The sequence below is a fragment of the Schistocerca piceifrons genome, chromosome 2 (genome assembly GCF_021461385.2).
Source record: "Schistocerca piceifrons isolate TAMUIC-IGC-003096 chromosome 2, iqSchPice1.1, whole genome shotgun sequence".
Classification (NCBI taxonomy): Eukaryota; Metazoa; Arthropoda; class Insecta; order Orthoptera; family Acrididae; genus Schistocerca; species Schistocerca piceifrons.
The window spans coordinates 879,404,368-879,425,663 of NC_060139.1; the positions used below are offsets into that span (position 1 = coordinate 879,404,368).

The following is a 21,296-nucleotide window of genomic DNA, read 5'->3' on the forward strand; positions in this document are numbered from 1 at the left end:
CTTAAGTTAGTTAGGTTTAAGTAGTTACAAGTCTAGGGGGCTGATGACCTCAGATGTTAAGTCCCTTAGTGCTTGGTGCCATGTGAACTGATGGACAGCGTAGGAGAAAAGAAAAGGAGGTCTCGTTTTGCTGACAAATAAAAATATACTGGACATTGAAAAATAAGATTACTTGCTCCCACCTTAAGCTGAAAACCAGTCTGAATGCTAGACACACTGGGCCTAGACCTAGAGTTAATGGACTCTGGTGTGATTTAGTATGCGAGCAGGAGCTCTCTCGTGGTTTCCCCCCGCACCGTAACTTCAAATTCGTACGACAATCTGGTGATTCCGCCTGTAATGCTGCCACTCATGAACAATCTTCCAGGGATATTTACCGACAGAATAACGCTCGCCCACATACCGTCGTTGTAACCCAACATGCTCTACAGAGTGTCACCGTGTTGCCTTGGCCGGCTCGATCATCAGATCTGTCTCCAATCGAGCACATATGGGACATCATCGGACGACAACTGTGACGTCATTCACAAACAGCACTAACCGCTCCAGTACTTACTGACCAAGTGCTACAGGCATGGAACTCCATGCCACTAACTAACATCCAGCACCTGTACAACACAATGTCTGCACACGTATATGCACACATTCAAATTATGGCAGTTACACAGATTGTTAATGTGCCAGCATTTCACATTTGTAATGTCTTGTCTCGCGCTTATACTAACCTATTTTCTTGCAGTGTTAATCACTTACGTATGTTACTTGAACAAGTATATTTTGTACCCGAAATTTCATTCGTCTACATTATTTTTTGGTGTTACAATTTTTTTCCGTCATTGTATTTTTGACCTTGCGTCAAATAACAGATTATCTTCCTTGGCACTCAAACCTACTTATAGCTTTCTAGCACACTTTGTGGCAATTTTGCACACGAACTTTACCTGAACTGCAATATTTGATTCACTAGAGTACAGTGTACAACTTATTAGACGAGACCAGAACCGGTTGCCCAGTCACGCCTGACGTAAAGCGCTCCCTTACGAAGCGTTGAGTTATGTAGGGAAACATATTCACTATACTGGCACTATTAAGGAGACGGTACGCTACGCCTTGCGTATTGCGTTCTGTGTGGCGCAGAATACCTCTTCTAGGAAAGTCTGGGTTAACGTCCACTACTTTTCCAGACTCATTCTGAGCCGGCAGCATCGGTTCCGTGCCCGCGCATATTCCCTACGCGGGAAATCTCGGCTGTCCCGGAGGCCGCCAAAGCATACTTCCCGTGAGGAGGTGTCGTTACGTGATTGGTCGGCTCGCCGCCCCTCCCACGGCGCGGCCCCCGGCTACAGACAAACGCTGCTGCTTCACGTTTCCGCGGTGCAGTTCCCTATTTAAGAGCAGCAGCGGGCGCGCGGGCAGTCTAGTTGGATCGACGGTGATACCCACGCAGTGCACTGTGGAAGCTGAATATTCATCACGTAAGTGTTCACTTCTGTTGCTGTAAGTGAAATCTGTTCATTCTGTGATCTTCTAACTCGGACTGAAAACTTAATTGAACGTTGCGAGGAAGTGTGCGCGCAACAAGTGCTTACTGAGCCATGGTATGTCGATATAATACGTGCTCGCACAGCACCGTCTGGCTCAAGACATATTTGTTCCGGTGTACATCGTTCGCAGTGACGAACCTAGCTAAAATTAGTGGAGGTGCTGCTCCAGAAACAAACGCAAATAAAAAGAAAATTTACTTAAAATGTTAAAATAACAAAGTCAAATATTTTTTACTTAATCTTAATTTTTTACAGTTCAATCTTATACATTCATTTAAATTGGAAATCCATTCTTCTTGTTTTAGTTTGCACAAAAAGATCAGTAACTTTCTCTGTCGTCTCTGGATGACGTCTGAGGAGACTTTTGTCGGTTGAAAACACAACAAGCGCACATACCCTTTCCGAATTCATTGTGCTTTTTACAAAAGTCTTTATTCTTTTCAATGTTGGAAAAACAGAGTTTTGTCTTTGATGTGCTTAAGAGAACTGTCAAGATGATCAGTTTCGTGGCCGGCCGCTGTGGCGGAGCGGTGTAGGCGCTTCAGTCCGGAACCGCCCACCTGCTACAGTCGCAGGTTCGAATCCTGCCTCGGGCATGGATGTGTGTGATGTCCTTAGGTTAGTTAGGTTTAAGCAGTTATAAGTCTTGGGGACTGATGACCTCTGATGTTCAAGTCCCATAGTGCTTGGAGCCATTTGAATTTGATTAATTTCGTAATTCCATTAAGAATACCGCCTAGATTTCTTCCCACGATTAATTCAAGCAGCGCAGTTAATTTACAGTAGCCATTTCATAAATATCAGAAATATAGACTATGATAGAATACTTTTAGTTCAGTTTCAAGCTTTTCTTTGTCAGTCATGGGATACGCCTCAGTGGTCCGTGTTATCTCTTATGAAGGATCAGTCTTAAAACTAATGAAACATCTCTGGTGAACAATACGGCAGCTAGTACAGTAAGTGTTTAGTGGAAGAATATCTGCCCTTTATATCAACACATACACAGTGACACACTTCCTTAGCTTCTACTATGAGAGTCTTTGAAAGATTCTCACAGTACCATGAGGTTCTTAATCCTGAAATAGTAGTTTTGAATACTGTTATATATTCATTAACTAAAAGCAGACTGATTTCTCGAGATTTACTTGTGAATTATTTTAAAGTGAGGCAAAATCTTATAAAAAATTCACGTATTTTAAAATTCTTGCTGCTTCTGCCAACGATTTCATCTCATTTTGATGTTCGCCGAATTTCAGTAAAGAAGTCATTTAAAGGCTGCAAGTTTTATGAACTATGTTTATGGTCAGAAAGTAGAAAATTCACCATGGGGGACGGAAATGGAATGTTGACGTAGATATGTTTCGTGAGAAAGGACACGCGTTTCGTTATCTTGAGAGGAACTTGGAAAAAACCAGGATCTTAAGGGAAAATATTCTTGCCTTTCGTCTGCTACTAGGTGCATTGTTAAATTAAGTGAATGAACAGTGAAATGCCGCGCGGTTCGAGACGCCATGTCATGGGTTGCGCGGCCCCTCCCGCCGGAGGTCCGAATCCTCCCTTGGGCATGGGTGTGTCTGTGTTGTTCTTAACATAAGTTAGTTTAAGTAGTGTGTAAGTCTATGGACCGATGACCTCAGCAGTTTGGTCCCCTAGGAATTCATACACATTTGAACAGTGAAATGTACATAACAACAAATCAAATGTGCATTTCTATAAACTACTTTTATTTTTGGTGTAACTGCTGAATGTGTGCCTTTCGTGACATTTGCACCATCAAATGTGTGAGCTATCAGTTTGGTCCACGTGCTTGAAGAATTACATCACATTATAAAATACTTTTCATATGTCGTATGCAGTTTGATTTTGTGGAATAAAGACTCTCTAAAAGCCCTCAAGGACTTGTCCATTCTATAATTACCGCAGAACAAGAACCATTTGAGTACGTTCCGAAATATGTGTGTCATCAGAGCTACAAAGGAAACTTTTCTAATTTCCGTCCTTTTCTTCGTTGTAGCAAATAGTAAAGTAACTCAATCTGAATGGTCTTACAAACACCTTTGAAGACTGCATTTCTTTCTAACTGAATCGCCTTTTTCAGTATCTCCACGCAAGGAATTTTCAAAGTTTCCACAAAAAGAAAATGCAGGATCATTTTGGGCAAAGTTTCACGATTCTTTTTAAGCTTTATATTACGCTCACTGTACAAGTTCACAGCTCACCTACACATCCAAACTACCATGTTCTTTTTCCTGTTAGGAAGGTCCACCTCCCCCAAAAGAGACCCAAAATTGGGGTCACAATTGCAGTTTGACTCCAGTGTGTCTGGTCTGAACTCCAACATCCCCCATTGTCACCTCTCGTCAGGGAGCAATCGTGTAAACCCTCAGGGTATGTACCATGACCTTGGATCAGTCTCGGTTTATCCACTGGACCGGAAGATTCAGCTGACCCTATGGTGTTTCACCACTGTTTCCTGGCTGTCCTAAACACATTTCCAAGTTTGGAAGTGCTATACACTGAGGGCTCAATGGTCGTTGGACAAACCAGATTTACATTCACAACTGCAAAGCGTAGTGAACTATTCTCCTTGCTAAATGGTTGCAGTATCTTCACTGCTGAGTTGTTAACCATCATATGAGCCCTTAGGCATGCTTGTTCTTGCGCTGGCAAAATGCTTCTAACCTGCAGCAAGTTCCTGAGCAGCCTTCAGGCTATAGAACAGTCCTGTCTTCGTCACCCATTAGTCACGACTATCCAGGATCCTCTTTGTGATTTCTATCAAGTTGGAAAGCCAGTCATCTTTTTTTGGACTTCTAGACATGTTGGGATCTTAGGGAATGAACATGCCAACTCCTTGGTAAAGTTGGCTACTGGGATGCCAATTTTGGAAATGGGGGTCACAGAACTGGCCCTTTTGTCATCTCTATGCCATCAACTGTTGGATGTCTGGACCTTGGCATGGTTTGTCTCAGACTTCCCAGACACACTGAGGACAATAAAGGAGACAATTACCATGTGTCAGTCATCTCATTGTGCTTCTCACTGTCCTTTGACGGTGATGCATTCGCCACACTTGCTGACAGACAGCTACATTCCCCATGAGAACCCACATTACTGACAATGTGGTGCCCACCTGTCGGTGGCCTGCATCCAACTAGACTGCCCAAATTTGGCTGATTCATGGTGATATCTTAAACTTCCTGATACTCTACCTCTGGTTCTAGTGGACGACGTCAAACTGGCATATCTGGTTTTACGTTTCACCAAAGGATGTGACCTCTACTTGTTTCTGTGAGGTGGGACATTCTGGTCTCATTGACTGCCTGAGCAGTTGGAGGGGCAGCCCTCGCCTGCTCTGGCCGTAGGGTCCCATGGAGGCCCTTACTTGGTGATCTGGCCTGGCCCGGCCCCTACTCTTCCTACCTTTCTATTCTTCTTTTTTTGTGTTTGCCATTTCTAACGTTTTATATTCCCTAAACTTTTATCATCTTATCTGTGTTGCTCGTTTCCTTGGGGTAATGGGAAGTAAGATGGTACTGGTGGGATGCGGAGGGTGTCTCTCCCACTGTGTAGCGTACTGTGGGGATATCCAGCTCAATTCTGGACAGAACAGCTCTCCCACCTTACACTCTCTCACTCCACTCCTACTTCTCCTCGATTTTATCTCTGTCTTATTGTGTCTTGGTTACAGTTGGGCTTCCCAAGATTGTGTTTTATAGCCTTTATAGTCTTCTGAGGGCTGTTCATGGAGGGATATAGGATAAGGACACTGATGACCTCGTAGTTTGGTCCCTTTAACTCCAACAACCAACCAACTAACATCATTCAAGAAAACAGTGCACTATTAACTGCAACAACATTGGAGTAGGAAAGAAAACAAAAACTGCCTTCCACCAGCACTCAGCACTGGAACTAACAGGGCTCCCTTTCCGTCGCTGCCTTGCATGCAGCTGCCCATGTGCACAACAGTCAAACACCACGGCATTGGTACTGTAAAGTGCACAATTCCATACACAGATTTTTGCATTACTTTCATATACAAGGAGACAGCTAATGACATTAAGTTTACAGGTTGTATATTGTATAAGGGGCAATCAAAAAGATTCCATTTGAGAGCGTTACCACAACGTGTATCCAACGTAAGCACGACTCCAATGTGGGTATTTAAACACAGACATGTAGGCAAGGCATTAGCGTGGCAGTCATGTCTTTCTGACATGTGTATGATATATAGGGAAACGTGAACTACGGTGACGGTATTACCAAATGCGTCCACCTTTTCTTGGCTCCCGAAGGATAACCGCAGGTAAACATCCATCGGAGAATGAAGAATGTGTATGGAGCAGTATTTTGAACAGGCAGGTAAACTACCACAAATCTGTTAACGCAGTATAGATTCAATTTGACGAGGCGGCCAGAGGAATGTTTTCCGCATATCAGTGTCAAAGATGAGACACTAGCTTAGCTGCTAAATTCTGCACTGTACACACTTTCTCCCATATGTACAATTTTGCATACGCAAAATCACACTCCACTACGTCTACATCTGCATGATCAGTCTGCAGTTCACAAATAAGTGCCTGGCGGAGGGTTCATCGAATTGCCTACAAGCTGTTCCTCTTACCGTTCCACTCTCGAAAAGCGTGCAGGAAAAACAAGCACTTGAATCTTTCCCTAGGGGCTCTGATTTCTCTTCTTTTACTATAATGATCGTTTCGCCCTCTGTAGGTCGGCGTCAATAAAATGTTTTCGCATTCGGAGAAGAAAGTTGGCAACTGGAATTTCTTGAAAAGATCCCGCCGCAACAAAAAACGCCTTTGTTTTGATGATTTCCACCCCAGATCCTGCAACATTTCCATTTTACTCTCTCCCTGTATTTCTCAATAATACAAAACGTGCTGCCCTTCTTTGAACTTTCTCATGTACTCCGTTAATCCTATCTGGTAAGGATGCCACATCGCGCAGCGGCACTCCAAAAGAGGGCGGACAAGCGTAGTGCAGGCAGTCTCTTTAGTAGATCTGTTGTATCTTCTAAGTGTTCTCCCATAAATCGCAATCTTTGGTTTGTCTGTGTGATCATTCCAATTTAAGTTATTCATAACAGTAATCGCTAAGTATATAGCCGAATTTACAGGCTTTAGATTTGAGTGATTTATTGTGTAACCGAGGTTTAACGGATTCCTTTTAGAAGTCATGTGGATGATTCACACTTTTCATTATTTAGAATCAACTGCCACTTTTCGCACTACACAGATTCGTGTCTCTATCATTTTCCGACTGATTTTGATCATCTGAGTCTTTACAAGGCTATAAATGATGGCATCGTCTGCAAGGGGGCCGCTCAGGTTGTCTCCCGTATCGTTTATGTAGATAAGGAACAGCAGAGGGCCTGTTACACTTTCTTGGTGAGCGCCAGATATTATTTTTGTTTTACTTGATGACTTTCCATCAATTACTGCGAAGTCTAATCTTTCCAACAGTAAATCACGAATTCATTCGCACAACTGAGACGATACTCCATCAGCACGCAATTTGATTGGAAGTCGCTTGGGAGGAATAGTGTCGAAATCCTTTTGGAAATCTAAAAATGTGGAATCAATTTGACATCCCCTCTCGATAGAACTCATTACTTCGTGAGAATAAAGAGCCAGTTGTGTTACACAAGAACGATATTTTCTGAATCCGTGTTGCCAGTTTACCACTACATCGTTTGTCTCGAGGTAATTCAAATTGTTCGAACACAGTATATGTGCCAAAATCCTACTGCAAATCTACGTTAGTGACATGGGTCCGCAATTTAGCGGATCAATTATATTTCCTTTCTTGGGTACTGGTGTGACTTGTGCAGCTTTCCACACTTTATTTACGAATCTTCAGACAAGCGAGCGATTGTATATAATTGCTAAGTTGGAACTATTGTATCAGCTACTCTGAAAGGAACCTAACTGGTATACAATCTGAACTGGAGGCCTTCCCTTCATTAAGTGTTTCAAGCTACTTCATTACACAGGAATTTCAGAAAACTATGTTTAGTAACTCTTCATAAGTGGCACTGTAATGAGTAACATAACCGTTGCCATCGCGCTGTTAAGGTATTGATTGCATCTTCCCGCTCGTGTACTTCACACACGACAAGAATCACTTTGGGTTTTCTGCCAGATTTCGAGAGTGAGTTTCTTTGCGGAAGGTATTAAAAGTATCTCGCATTGGAGTTCGTGCTAAATTCCTAGCGCCTGTAGCATTTCGCCATCATCTTTAAATTTTGCACGCTTTTTTCGTTCCTTCTGCAACAGTGTTCCGAGCTGTATTGCGCTCCATGGGGGATAAGTACCATATATCATTAATTTATTTGGTATTATCTCTCAATTACTTCGATACTATTTCTTTGAATTTAAACTGCGTCTGGTCTGCATTTACAGATTGATTCGAAGCAGTGGAGACACTCTTAGGAAGTCATCTAGCGAATTTTTATCTCTATTTTTTTAATAGAAGCATTTTGCGTTTATTTTGGTTGGATTTGGATGTTGCGACATTAAGTCTCGCTTCAACTTTGTGGTCACTTATCTCTGTATCCATCGTGGTGAGAGAAGACAGTTTGTTCATAATGACAAATCTGGCGACATCTGACGTCTGTTTTTAGCGACGCGGGCGCGCATTCCGACAGAGGGCAGAATGTAGTTTTCACCTTTACGCAGGCGCATGCATTCCACAGGTAGAACAGTTGCTCCAGAGGGCGCGGATTTCGATAGAGGACGCTCCTGTGACGGAGGCCAATGCGCATGCGTTTCCGCGCCAATTTTTGGTGTAAAGTTGACTCATGCAACTTGCAGTCTCCAGTGACGGACACTCACCTGAAGATGGCTGGACGACTGCCAATCGAAATATCGTGGCAAGAAGTCAACGTGATTTGGCTGCAATTCCGAAATCTCATCGAACAATTGTTGCTAGGTCTACCTTCCTGTGTTTGGCATGCATCCTTTTAGATTGACGTTCTTTCTGTAGTTTCCAGAGACCCTCTAATCTAATAAGACATGGTACATGTTTGGGTGCAACATGTTTGGGTTTCTTACTGTTGCAACCACGTGTGGGTGATTAGGCTTTTGCGGTCTCTATGGGAGTGACGCGTAGAGGACTGGCGCAGATTTCCTAAACAGGAAGATTACAGTTTGTACCGACGACAAAGCGGTCATTAGCGACGTAATACAAGCCCGGGTTACGGGAGTATTGGGAAGGAAGTCGGCTTATTGGCATTTGTCTTTTGTGGTTTAGAGAAATCGTGGAAAACGTTAAACTGGGTTGACGTTTGAGGATTTCAACCGTCATTCTTCCGAATGCGAGTCCAGTATGCTAGCCACTGCACCACCTCTCAATAGTGGTCCTGGAAACTTTGTAAATAGGTTTTCGCAGGATAGTTTGACTCTGTTCTCGTGAAACAAGCCTCTGACCAGAACCAGTTTAAGGCCCAAACGACGCAAGACACAACTTGGGGCGCCATGCTGAGAGGGGCACGTAGGCCGACTAAGTGCAAGATTTATTATATTGCGCGTATCAGAACTAGACTGACACGGGTGAAAGTGCACATGGGAAAAAGAGGGGGGGGGGGGGGGGGGGGAGAGGCGCCAAATAATCACTCGTTTGTGTGGATAATTGTCGTCGAACCCGGTCTCCGTCTGAACATTCATGACACACTACTTTAAATACGTACAATACCCCCTGTTAGTCATATTTGGTATGGGTTCCACAAACTTCAGCGATAATATGATATGAGACCCACAAATGTTCCGAAAGCAGTTTCCCTTCCAGTCTGCCAGTCTCACCATTTTCCACCTATCCTGTTGATGAACCGTAGTTTGTCACATGCTTTTCCTAAAACTGAACCTGTCATCATTCCATTTTACATCCATACAGATTGCTGCACCCAGGTATTTGTGTGTTGACCGACTTTCATCGTGAATTACTGATACTGTAGTCACAGAATACTAATTTTCTACGTTTTGTGAAGTGCCTAATTTTACATTTCTGATCATCCATAGCAAACTGCCACTCTTTACACCACTCGGAAAGACTGCGTGGATATTTGTGAAGGCTATTTCGGATAGTATGTCATTATAGATAACTGCATACTCTGCAAAAATTATTAGGTTGGCTACAATTTTGTGTACCATGTCGTTAACGTAAAAAGGAAATGAACATCAAGGGTACCAATAAATTTCCTTGCAGTTACTTCTACTTCTGTCAACGACTTACAGTGATGCTGCTTTCTGCCTACCAAGAGATTCTCAACCCAGTCACAAATTTTCTGTTAATAATCATTTGTGTGATACCAATACAAATGTTTTTTCTTGGAAATTATCACATCCAGCTCCATTACCTTGGCCCATGACTTTCAGGTTGGAACGTGAGAATTGCAAGATGGGTTTTGCTTGGCAGATATTTTCAGAGCCCATGAAGGAGGCCATTTTGTTCGAAGTATCTCATTGTCGGATGCCTGAATACATCTGAGGACTCTGCAATAGATGGATGTCAATGATATGTACCTCACTTGCAAATTCTGTATAGAATTTGACAGGGATTACTAGTCAAATGACAGTCCTCACACCATAATGTAAAGGTCATAAATTTATTACAGCATGAGACTGTGAATGTTGTACCAGTGGTTTTACTGCAGCACCTGTGAGCTCACAATAGTTGACATAGCAGTATTGAGGCTGGATAAGCACAGACGTTTAGTAATAGAAGTAGAAGTGTCCCAATGAGGAGAGAACAGGCTGATTCAATATTTGTGTAATGGAAATTCTGGCCTCTTAACATAGAGGGAATTGGTAATATGGCAAACAGCTTGTTAATAAATACTTATGATAAACTTTGCAGAACTGCTATTTCTAAAACATTAGAATGCAGCCCACTGGCCTCTCTATGTACTTATGGTAAGAGACTAAAAAAATGATATATTAAGGCACAGAAAAGAAGTGAATATAGACAAATAACACATTTAGAATGTGCAATAACTGAGTGCTGATGTATTCACATGGAATCAGGTGGGACAATACTTGTGACACTGGATTCATATTTTATGGTAGAGTGACCTCCACCTGATCAAGATGAGTTAAGTTTCTCTAAAGTAAATTATCTGTATGTACTCCACGAACCACTCTAAGTTATTGTCCATTCAATTAAGTACATTCTCACTGTATGTGTAGATAGCCTTTCCAGTACCAGAACACTAGAAATATGAACTGTGGTGTGAATGTAAAATGACCCATTCTATATTATGACTTATCATACAAATGATCTGTGGAACATCACAATAACTGTGACTTTCAGAACATATTATTTGTTATCAACTGCTTAAGAACCAGATTGTACAGGGTGTACATAAAGCCCAGGAGCACTTTCAGTTATTTATTGCACAAGAACCAAACATTGTGCAGATACCATACATATGTCATATTGAAGAGAAACCCTGAAAGTCTTTCTTCACGTATTCTGCCACAGCATAGTTTGGTAATTTGCTGATAGTCAGTGCTAGACTCAAACATGGCAAGTTCTCATGCAGAATGAGCTTTCTGTGTGTTGGAGTTTGAAATGGTCTCCCCAGTCATGGGATCTCACTCGGTGTGACTTTTTTCTGTGGGGACACATTAAAGATCTGCTGTATGTACCACCTCTACCACATGTTGTAGCAGAGGTCCGGGAGAGAATACGGGAAGCAACTGCCACAGTTGTTGTCATGCTGGGACAAGTATGTCAAGAATTCAATTAGTGTATTGACATCTGCCGGGTCACTCATGGTTCGCATATGGAATGTTTGTAAAAAAAAAAGAACTTCCGGACTCTCTCTTCAAAATGCAATATGACACCTGTACAATGTTTAGTTCTTATGCAATAAATAATTGAAAGTACCCCGGACTTTATGTTCACCCTGTATATTACCTTTTTTAAAATTTTCAAGAATGCTGGTCACAAGTGAAATTGTATGGAAACTTGGCAGAATTTTATTACCCCCTTTCTTAAACAAAGGCTTAATTTGTGTGTTTCAACCATCCAGGAAATGTTCCACAGACAAATGATTGGTTACATACATAGCTCAGAAGTGTACTCTTTAATCAACCTTGTTGACATTTTATCATTCCCATTACAATGTTTTGGTTTTAAAGATTATATTGTGGGCATTACTTTTACTGGTGTAGTGTGGGTCATATTTGTATTACTGAAGTTATCTGTAATGAATGGTCTGAAATATTCCATTACAGCATTTACTGAAGCTGACAACCCCATCTTTTCAGTAACAATTATGAAACACTTGTTAAAATTTTGCAACAGTACACACACTTGTTACTCATGTATGTAATTCCTCTCTCCACATCTGGTTCTACCAGTCTCCTCCTACAGTACATCCTACATTGTCTTTACTTTGATGTCTGATGTGATTTTCTTTTTGTCATGCTTTTGCTTTCATGGCATCCTCGTTATTTTTAATGTTTTGCAGTACATTTTGTGATGATCTGTAGCATCACCATGTTTCTGTCTGACAGTTTCCCTTTTGTTTACAAGATATCTTTAATCATTGAGTAATCCACAGGCTCTTTGTACAGTTTGGTCTTATCTGGGTTAGCTTTTAGGGAAAACAATATTCAAATAAGGCAAGGAATTCATTAAAAAAGTGTTATGTTTGTCATTCATACCATGAGCACAGCATACACCACTCCAGTTCATGTCTTGTTGTAAAATAATCAATTTTTCGCTTTCTGGTTACCCTTTTCAGCTCCAGTAAGTTTCCCCTGGCCTATGATTTTCAGAAACTTTTCTGAACTCTCTCATCTCCTAAATCTTGCCAGTCCTTTTCCTTCTTTCCTCTTCCATATCCTTCAGCTCTTCTGGCAGAATAGGGAACCACTGGCTCTGAAAGCTTACACATTTCTTTAACCTTTATATGTATTACCTTCTGCTGCCTCTTGGTGTGTTGCTTTTTATGTATCCAATTGTATTATACCCAGATGACCTTTGCTTTTCCTTGGCATGACTGCATCTACCGGAAGGATAATAAAACAGCTCACAGGGTATGTGCATGGTTCAAAGAGCACCAGGATGAGTTTACTATACTCCCACGGCCACCACTCTCCAGATTGAAGCTCAGTTGAGAATGTATGGGACCACCTCAATCAGGCTGCTCATACTGTTATATGACCCTTTGATAGTCACCTGTGGAGAGTGAGATAAGACATCGGGACAGCAGTAGATCTGTTTAATTAAATTCTTTATTCTGGCCCTCGGCCATGGTACAGTAGGAATAGCTTGGTGGAAGAGTCCAGAGACTCGCATGCAAAGCTATAGATGTACATCATTGCTGACAGCTGAAAGAGTGGAGGCAAGCATGCTGTAATTTGAATTCCCCCAACAGTAACATCTCAAGCTGCGACCATGATGACGGCTTGGCAGCACTGCTGGCAATACCTCGGAGGCAGCCGTGAGCTCCCTCCAGTGAGCAGGTGTCTCTCGGCTCCAGTGGCAGCTGGTCTCATGACTCAGGGTAAACTGCTCCATCCTGTAGCAAACAGTGGACCCTTTACTGCACTTCAGAATGTTGTTCTGGGTGTCACAGGCTCATGGTGTAAGCTGTGATCCTGAGATGAGAATAATTTAGAATACGAATGGCTGAGTACTTACATGCTCCAGACTATGTTCATTTAGGGCTTAAGGCATGTACTCTAAACAGTTCCATGGTGGGAAGTGAGGAAAAGCTTATGTCTTTCAACTAGCATACTGCAGTGTCAGAAGTTGCTGTACTGCTCCCAGCTGGCTCTGCTCACACTCTTCGCAACGCATAACACTCTTGCCTGCCTGCAGCTGTCTCTGTTGCTACTCGTTTCCACTCTGGCATACTTTTGACCAAACACAGTCATCTGCTACAATGCCATGGGTCCTCAGCAGAGAAACCTAGACAGCTAGCCATGGCAGTAGAGTGGTGTGGCTCCACATCCCCGTCAGTGCTTTTCAGAACCTCACTCTGTTTTTGCACATCTCACAGGTGTCTATACAGCAAAAGGTAGTTATTTGCACGTTTGACAGATGGTCACATTAATGCAACTGGACAGTGCAATATAATATTGTTATTTGTATCTTTCTATAACGATATTATCAATAGCTGTTTGTGAGCAATTTGCTACCCTAGTTGGAAAGTTTATTGTAGGAATTAGTTTAATGATCGTCCTACTGACTGTAATAAATTCTCAGTGGAAAAGTTTTTAAGACAGTCCCAATATTGGGATGCTTCCTTTGAAACAGGCACTGCAGGTTCCTTCCCAAACCTTGCCCCATCAGAGCTTGCACTTGGTGTCTAAAGGCAGTGTCATAATCCTTCATTCCTTACTTTGCTGTCAAGCCAGTAAAGATTAACCATTGACAAAGATGGTAAATCATGTTTGGTTTTCTATTTTGATCTTTTTTATGTTCTGTGGCATATTCAGTAAGTTAGTATGTATTCCAATGACTTCACAATATGTGTATAAGCTTGCTTTTCAATCTTCTTGTTACTCCCAACTGCCCCACCTCAGTACACATAAAACCTCCTGTAAATTGTGGTTAACAACTTGGATTCATTAAGAACATACCTCAGTGATAACTTAACTGACAGACATTTTGCAACTGAATAACACTCTTTGCTATCCAGCAAGTTGCCTTTTAGTACATTCTAAATACAAAATTTCAGCTATCCCTAATTTTTCTGAATATTAGTATAAGCCAAATTACATAATCCCATTTCCTTGTACAGGAATTACTGGCAGTAATTCAGGCCAGCTTGCTTCTGTATTGTCCCTTCAGCGCATTATACCCTGTGATTATCAAGACTGGTTTCTTCAACAAGGATATAGTCAACATTTTCTTCCATCCTCTGTAAGGCTTGGACATAGTACTTTGACTCAAGAAGCATAGTGTTTAACATGTTACTTAAAACTGTTACACATGTTAGTAATTTACCAACTCCTGAGACAGTACTTATTATGACTGAGCTCACAGAATTTGGGATGTAAACCAAAAACAGTGTGAAGAAATATTATTGAAGGTGAAAAGGCAGAAAGTGGGTCAAGGGGGGGACTAAATTACTATTCAGATGTGGGGAATTTTAAGTTGCTTAATGGAAAGACAGAATGTTTTAACTGTTTTTAAAAGTTTGAGAAGAAAATCACTTAACACTTTCGTATGTTTCAAAAGTTAGAAATGGAGAGCAGAAACATAATTTCTGAAGACAGAGCATGATTGTCAAAGAGAAAAACAGAAAAAATAGTAAGAACAATGTATGAGGAGATTGTTAATAATGAAAAGGTAGTGAAAAACTCTCATATAAATAAATGTAATGGCATAAAAACATAACATAGTTCCTTACCCAGTTTCAGAAGTGTAAATTGCAGATGTAAACACAAGAAAAATTGCAATTGAGAAAATAATATTGAGATATAAATTGCAAAGCAGGTGGCAATTGCAGCTTGCTACCTATAGAAGTAGACAGTACCTGACAGAACAAAGCACATACCTAAGCAGTTCATGTTCAGAGAGGGAAGAGAGAATGTGAATATTCACTGGTCTGTGGGGTTTGTGACATATGATTATTTCTTCGGTAGAGGATGACAATTGTTTTACCAGTTCATCTGCAATTTCTACCTCATTAGTCAAGTTTATCTATCATTATTTCATTTATTTATTTATTTATTACATTACTGTATTTGTTCTTAACAGTGCATTTAAAACATAGACCTATTTCCCTTTTAGCTTATTTTACTACAACTATTGATAGGGACAATAGACACAATTTTTTCCCACTCTATTTAATTTATTTGGGGAACTAAAACAGTAATCTTCAAGTGGCTAGTTGATCTGTTATAAGAAGAAGCCAAAAGTTTTCACAGTTAGATCATTGACAAAAAAATTACATGTTTTTAAACTGATAGAGACATAACATTTTAACAATGCCTTATTCCCCATTCCAGCATGCCATCAGTGGACTTGTATCATGTTCCGGGCAGTGCTCCTTGCAGAGCAGTCCGGATGGTGGCCAAAGCTGTGGGTGTTGACCTCAACTTGAAAGTTGTGAACCTCATGGCAGGTGAGCAGCTTAAACCAGAGTTTCTGAAGATGAATCCAATGCACACAGTTCCTACAATTGATGACAATGGCTTTCACCTTTGGGAGAGGTAATTATCAAATATTCTGTTTTCTTTAAGTTGACATAAACATGTCAGTAATTAAATTCTTAATATCACAGTAAGAAACATATAGGCTATAGATATTTAACAAATTATCTTGTCATAGTTAAGGAGTGATGTGCACCTCTAAGAGATCAATTATGATTACCAGAATTCAGCACTTATCTCCTTGTGTTTTACTTCACATTTCCTGGTATCCTTCTCACACTAACATTTTCTACAGCCATGCCATCATTGGCTACCTGGTGGATCAGTATGCCAAAGATGACTCACTCTATCCTAAGGAAGCGAAGAAGAGAGGGTTGGTGAATCAAAGACTGTTCTTTGACATTGGAACACTTTACGCCAGATTTGCTGATTATTATGTAAGTAATCTAATGTATAATAATGGCTAACAGGTGTCTGTTTACACGGCATAATAAAAATACTGTTAGTGTGGTACCAAGGTCTGCAAGCCATACAATAATTTATAAGTACCATGTGGTAGCAAAAAACATTCAAGACAATGCATGAAATTTTATCCCTAATAATTTTTTTGATTTTTATTTGCCACAGACTTTCCCAAAAAGGCCCACCTTCTTCTTAGTCCCCTGCCCTCTTCCCCTGTCCCCATCCCTCACCCCCACCCCCACCCCACCCCCACCCCTGCCTCCCAGGGCCTTGCAACCTTTTGGTGACTACTTCTGTGCCAAGAATTTGGTCTCTATGTCTATGTGTGTCCTCCACCATTTCAAATATTTTTACAGATTGTGTGGGCCATGTGGGGATGGTCACACAGTACACAGCATGGTTGCCAGTTCATGTGGTAGCTCCAAACCACATGGGGATCATACTCTTGGCCTCTGTGCAGTCACCTACCCACACATGCCAAGCATTAGGTGTCTGTCCACTTGGCGGCTCTGCCCATCACGCCAGGTGGCCAAGTGGCTGGTTCGAGCCCATGGAGAAAGCCCTCGTTTGGAATAAGTGACATCATGATTGATATTAAGCGTCATGAAATGACCAAAGTTATCAATGATAACCATGAGACATCTCTTGTCACACTTGCTTAGTGCTGACCATTATGGCCCTATGAACTTTCCCTCCAAACAACTTAGAAAGTTACTCCTGTCTGTCCCTGGTTTACAGATGAACAGATGGAGGTTCCTTTCTCTATATTAAATGAATGTTTTTTGTGGAAAATATTCAAAATTTGTGTTGAATTTTCTTCACTTAATAAAGTATGGTGTGGTTCCATCTCAATCAAGATGCCAAATCCTACTCAGTCTTGACTATTAGTCTCTTATAAACTTTTTGACAAACATACCAACATCACACCTCAGTGTGGTACAAGGATTAATTTTTCACCAAGACCTAAGATTTCAGATGGACAAAGAACTGTACAAGCAGTTGGAGAGGTGTCACATACACTTCATATCCCTTGTACATCAAGGCCTGTGAATCAACAGTGTAGATGTCAGAACATTGATTCCCACATTTGAGGGAGATTTGCTTCCAGAAAGGGCAAAATCATGTATTACTGCTGCAATGTGAAGCTGTATTTCCCATCCCTGCTGTGATGTTTTGTATGCCAGCACTTCGGACACATGACTTCCTCGTGTACTTATGACCCAATTTGTGGGGACTGTGGCCAGCCACTTCACAAAAATTCACCATGTGTGCTACAATTTCTCTGTCAATTTTGGGAGCAACTGCTCTCCCTGATTCCTGAATTGTACTATATAGCTTGCGTTCAGTCTCACTTATATCAACCTTTGCCACTACTGTGTCCAGGTTGTCAGCAGTACATCATGTATTTACTCCCTAAATGTCAACCTCTGGTAGTTGTGCAAATAAACTTGAAGACGGATGCAATAGGCCTTCCTTTCTTGTGATTTGTGCAGCACCATCTTTGGGAACCACTTTCTGAAACTGGAAACAGAATCAGCATTCTCCTCCAATGTTTTTTGATGACTAGACTCTTTTGGAAATCTTCTACCTGGAAATTCTGAAATCAAGGGATCTGAAACCATCCAATGAGTTCAGGCACCACAGACTGTGAGCCTGGATAGGCTCTTCTTCCATTTCTAGTCCCACAGCAGACAAGCTCTCACGATAATCTAGCCCACCAAACATTGTGAAAGTGATAAGGGGAAATCTCAGGTGAGGCCTACTCTGATGATGTTGGAAACTTCAGATCCTCCCACACTGGTGGTCTCTGAAGCAGTGTTCACTCATGTTGGTCTACCTCCGTTGGCAGCAGTGATCCTAGGGCAAGGCATAGCCTACTGGACATTTCATGCCTAAATAGGACATCAACATCATGATCCAGTGGAACTGCAATGATATTATTGTTACATACTGAAACTACAACTAATTTCCTCTACTTCTACGATCTGTGTTGCTGTCCATGAAACACACTTCACTGATGACCATTTCTCAACTCCTTGCAGTTACTGAGAATTCAGTTGGGACTGTACTGCTCCCAAGAGGGCATTTGGAGGAGTTTGTACTTTGGGTCCCACAGATGCCATCAGTGAGTGGTTTCCCTTCTGTGCTGTATTGGTAACAATAGCAATGCAAGTGCAGATGAAACCAGCAACCTTTCTCCTTTTTGGTTTTTGGGAATTTTGTGCTGCACCACCCCCTGTGGGTAAGTACCATGTCATATGATATGAGCCTTCTGACAGACCAGCTTCTTTTCAATCTTGTTCCGTCTTTCCTCAGTGATGGTACTCCCATCTACTTCAGTGCTGCCCATGGCACCTTTTCACCTATCAATCTATCATGTTTTCTCTCATTCTCATTACAAAGGTCACTACAAGATGATCCTCATGACAGTGTGCACTTTCTAGTGATCATGTCACTTGCCTTGGCACTTCCAAATGCACAAGTTACCACAAGCTACCACACAACTGGCAGTTCTATACATCTTCTGTCACCTTTGCCCCAGTCTGTCAGACTGCATCAACAGAGTTGTGGAAAACATGTCTGATGCGATAAGCCCTCAATGGCAAATACCATGATGGACAAAGACACTTCAGCAGCTATTCAGGATTGCTGAAACAGTCTGCAGTGTCTCAATCATCATCTTTCGCAGCCTACATTCCTCAATTTTAAGCAACTTTGTGTTAAAGCCCACTGTCTAACAAAACACAGTAAGAACTACTACTGTTGGTGCTAAGCCTTCTCCTTGGAAACTTACCTCTTAAACACAGGTGTGGGTCAAGCTCTATAGTCTTCTGGGCCACTGAATATCAACAACCTCTTCTTTCGTGGTGGTATTTGTACTGTTCCTTCAGTCCTCATTAAACACCTTGCAATCCATTTTGGGACACCATATGTGCTGTCTCCTTACCCATCTACATTTCAATAAATAAGCTAAAAACATCTTCCTACTCTTCACCTGCCATTATATAGAATTATATAATGAACTTTTCACTGACTGCGGACTGCTTCAGGCTCTTGACTCATCACATGGTACGACTCCAGGCCCTGACTCAGTTCATAATCAGGTGATCCAAAATCTAAATCTTACTCAAAGATTCCATCTACTTGGTATCTTCTACATAATTTGGCTAGAAGATGTTTTCCCTTTACAGGGCTCATCCCAATCCTTAAACCAGACAAAAACACAATGTCCATGTAACAGACTTTCTCTAAACACCATCTTCTCAATTGCAGTTGTATTTGACCTACAGAAGGCATACAACTCTATTTGGGACCATCATATTTTATTTGATCTCCACAACTGGGGCTTCTGAGGCTCTATATCAATTTTTGTTAGTTTTTATCATACCAGTTGTTTTTGGTCACAGTTGGTACATTTCTCAGCTCCCAAGTGTCTGAGAGAATGACATCCATTGTGCTAAGTATTACTTTCGTTCTTGCCATAACCAATGGGATGGTGATATTCGTTAGACCACTGGTCACCCCAATGCTGTATTTCGACAACTTTTGCACTTGGTATAGTTCCCATGTTGTAGCCTTGGCTTATCTGCTCCAAGGCACCATCCAAGGGGCTTCTACTTGGATCCTCTCCTGTGGTTTCCAGTACTCTCCCATAAAGTCATGCACTTCTGCCATCATACCACAGTTCATCCTGACACAGAACTCTACTTGGAAGTTGTTAAACACTCCCAATTTTTGGGGCAGTTTTTTGAAATAACTCTGAGACGGCTGCTCCATACACTTCAACTAAAGATTAGCTGCATGCAAAAGTTTAACATGCTCTGCTTCCTTCCGCATACTTTTTGGGACACTACTCTCATCCATATTTACTGGGCCATCATCTTGCTCCAATTGGACTTTGGTAACCAGGTTTATGGCTCAGCACTGTAGTGGAGAAAGACTGGTCACTGACACCATCTGAAATAGTACCATAGACAGTCTGCTTACCAAAGTGGTGAACTTTCCTCTTCAGCTCCATCAGTACCAATTCTTGTCCACTTATGCAGTCACCATCAGACAATTTTTAATCACCCAAGTTACCAAATTATTTTTTGCATACAAGTGGCATTGAGCCCTTGATATCTGCATTCAGGTGGGATTCCCAGTTGAAATGCACCTCAAGGCCCACTGCTGGGACCTCTGCCTAACCTCCTTGAAATCTATTCCCTGTGTTACTAAGCCATCAGACCTGAATTACACTGATCTAGTTCAAGGACCTAAAGATTGTCACCCCATTACCTCCTGGAGATACTGACAGGTTTCAGATAGATTACATAATGGTAAGACAGAGATTTAGGAACCAGGTCTTAAAATTTAAGACACTTACAGGGGCAGATGTGGACTCTGACCACAATCTATTGGTTATGAACTGTAAATTAAAACTAAAGAAACTGCAAAAATGTGGGGGACCTGGATAAACTGACTAAACCAGAAATTGTACAGAGTTTCAGGGAGAGCATAAGGGAACAACTAACAGGATTGGGGGAAAGAAATACAGTAGAAGAAGAATGGGTAGCTTTGAGAGATGAAAGAGTGAAGGCAGCAGAGGATCTAGTAGGTAAAAAGATGAGGGCTAGTAGAAACCCTTGGGTAACAGAAGAAATATTGAATTTAATTGATGAAAGGAGAAAATACAAAAATGCAGTAAATGAAGCAGGCAAAAAGGAATACAAACGTCTCAAAAATGAGAGCAACAGGAAGCGCAAAATGGCTAAGCAGGGATGGCTAGAGGACAAATGTAAGGATGTAGAGGCTTATCTCACTAGGGGTAAGATAGATACTGCCTACAGGAAAATTAGAGACCTTTGGAGAAAAGAGACCCACTTGTATGAATATCAAGAGCTCAGATGGAAACCCAGTTCTAAGCAAAGAAGGGAAAGCAGAAAGGTGGAAGGAGTATATGGAGGGTCTATACAAGGGCAGTGTACTTGAGGACAATATTATGGAAATGAAAGAGGATGTAGATGAAGATGAAATAGGAGATACGATACTGCGTGAAGAGTTTGACAGAGCAATGAAAGACCTGAGTCGAAACAAGGCCCCAGGAGTAGACAACATTTCATTAGAACTACTGCCTGCCTTGGGAGAGCCAGTCCTGACAAAACTCCACCATCTGGTGAGC

At 41.5% G+C, this 21,296-nt stretch overlaps 1 protein-coding gene across 1 annotated transcript in view; it reads left to right on the forward strand.

Moving 5' to 3' along the window:
• The first annotated feature begins 1,319 nt into the window (after positions 1–1,319).
• The window catches only part of LOC124777814 (glutathione S-transferase 1-1-like), a 31,773-nt gene continuing 11,796 nt past the window's right edge, over positions 1,320–21,296 (forward strand). The window contains exons 1-3 of the mRNA XM_047253333.1: positions 1,320–1,475; positions 15,530–15,733; positions 15,969–16,110. Of these exons, the coding sequence (XP_047109289.1) occupies positions 15,531–15,733; positions 15,969–16,110 (345 nt within the window). The 5' untranslated portion in view covers positions 1,320–1,475; position 15,530. The remainder of the gene's footprint in view (positions 1,476–15,529; positions 15,734–15,968; positions 16,111–21,296) is intronic.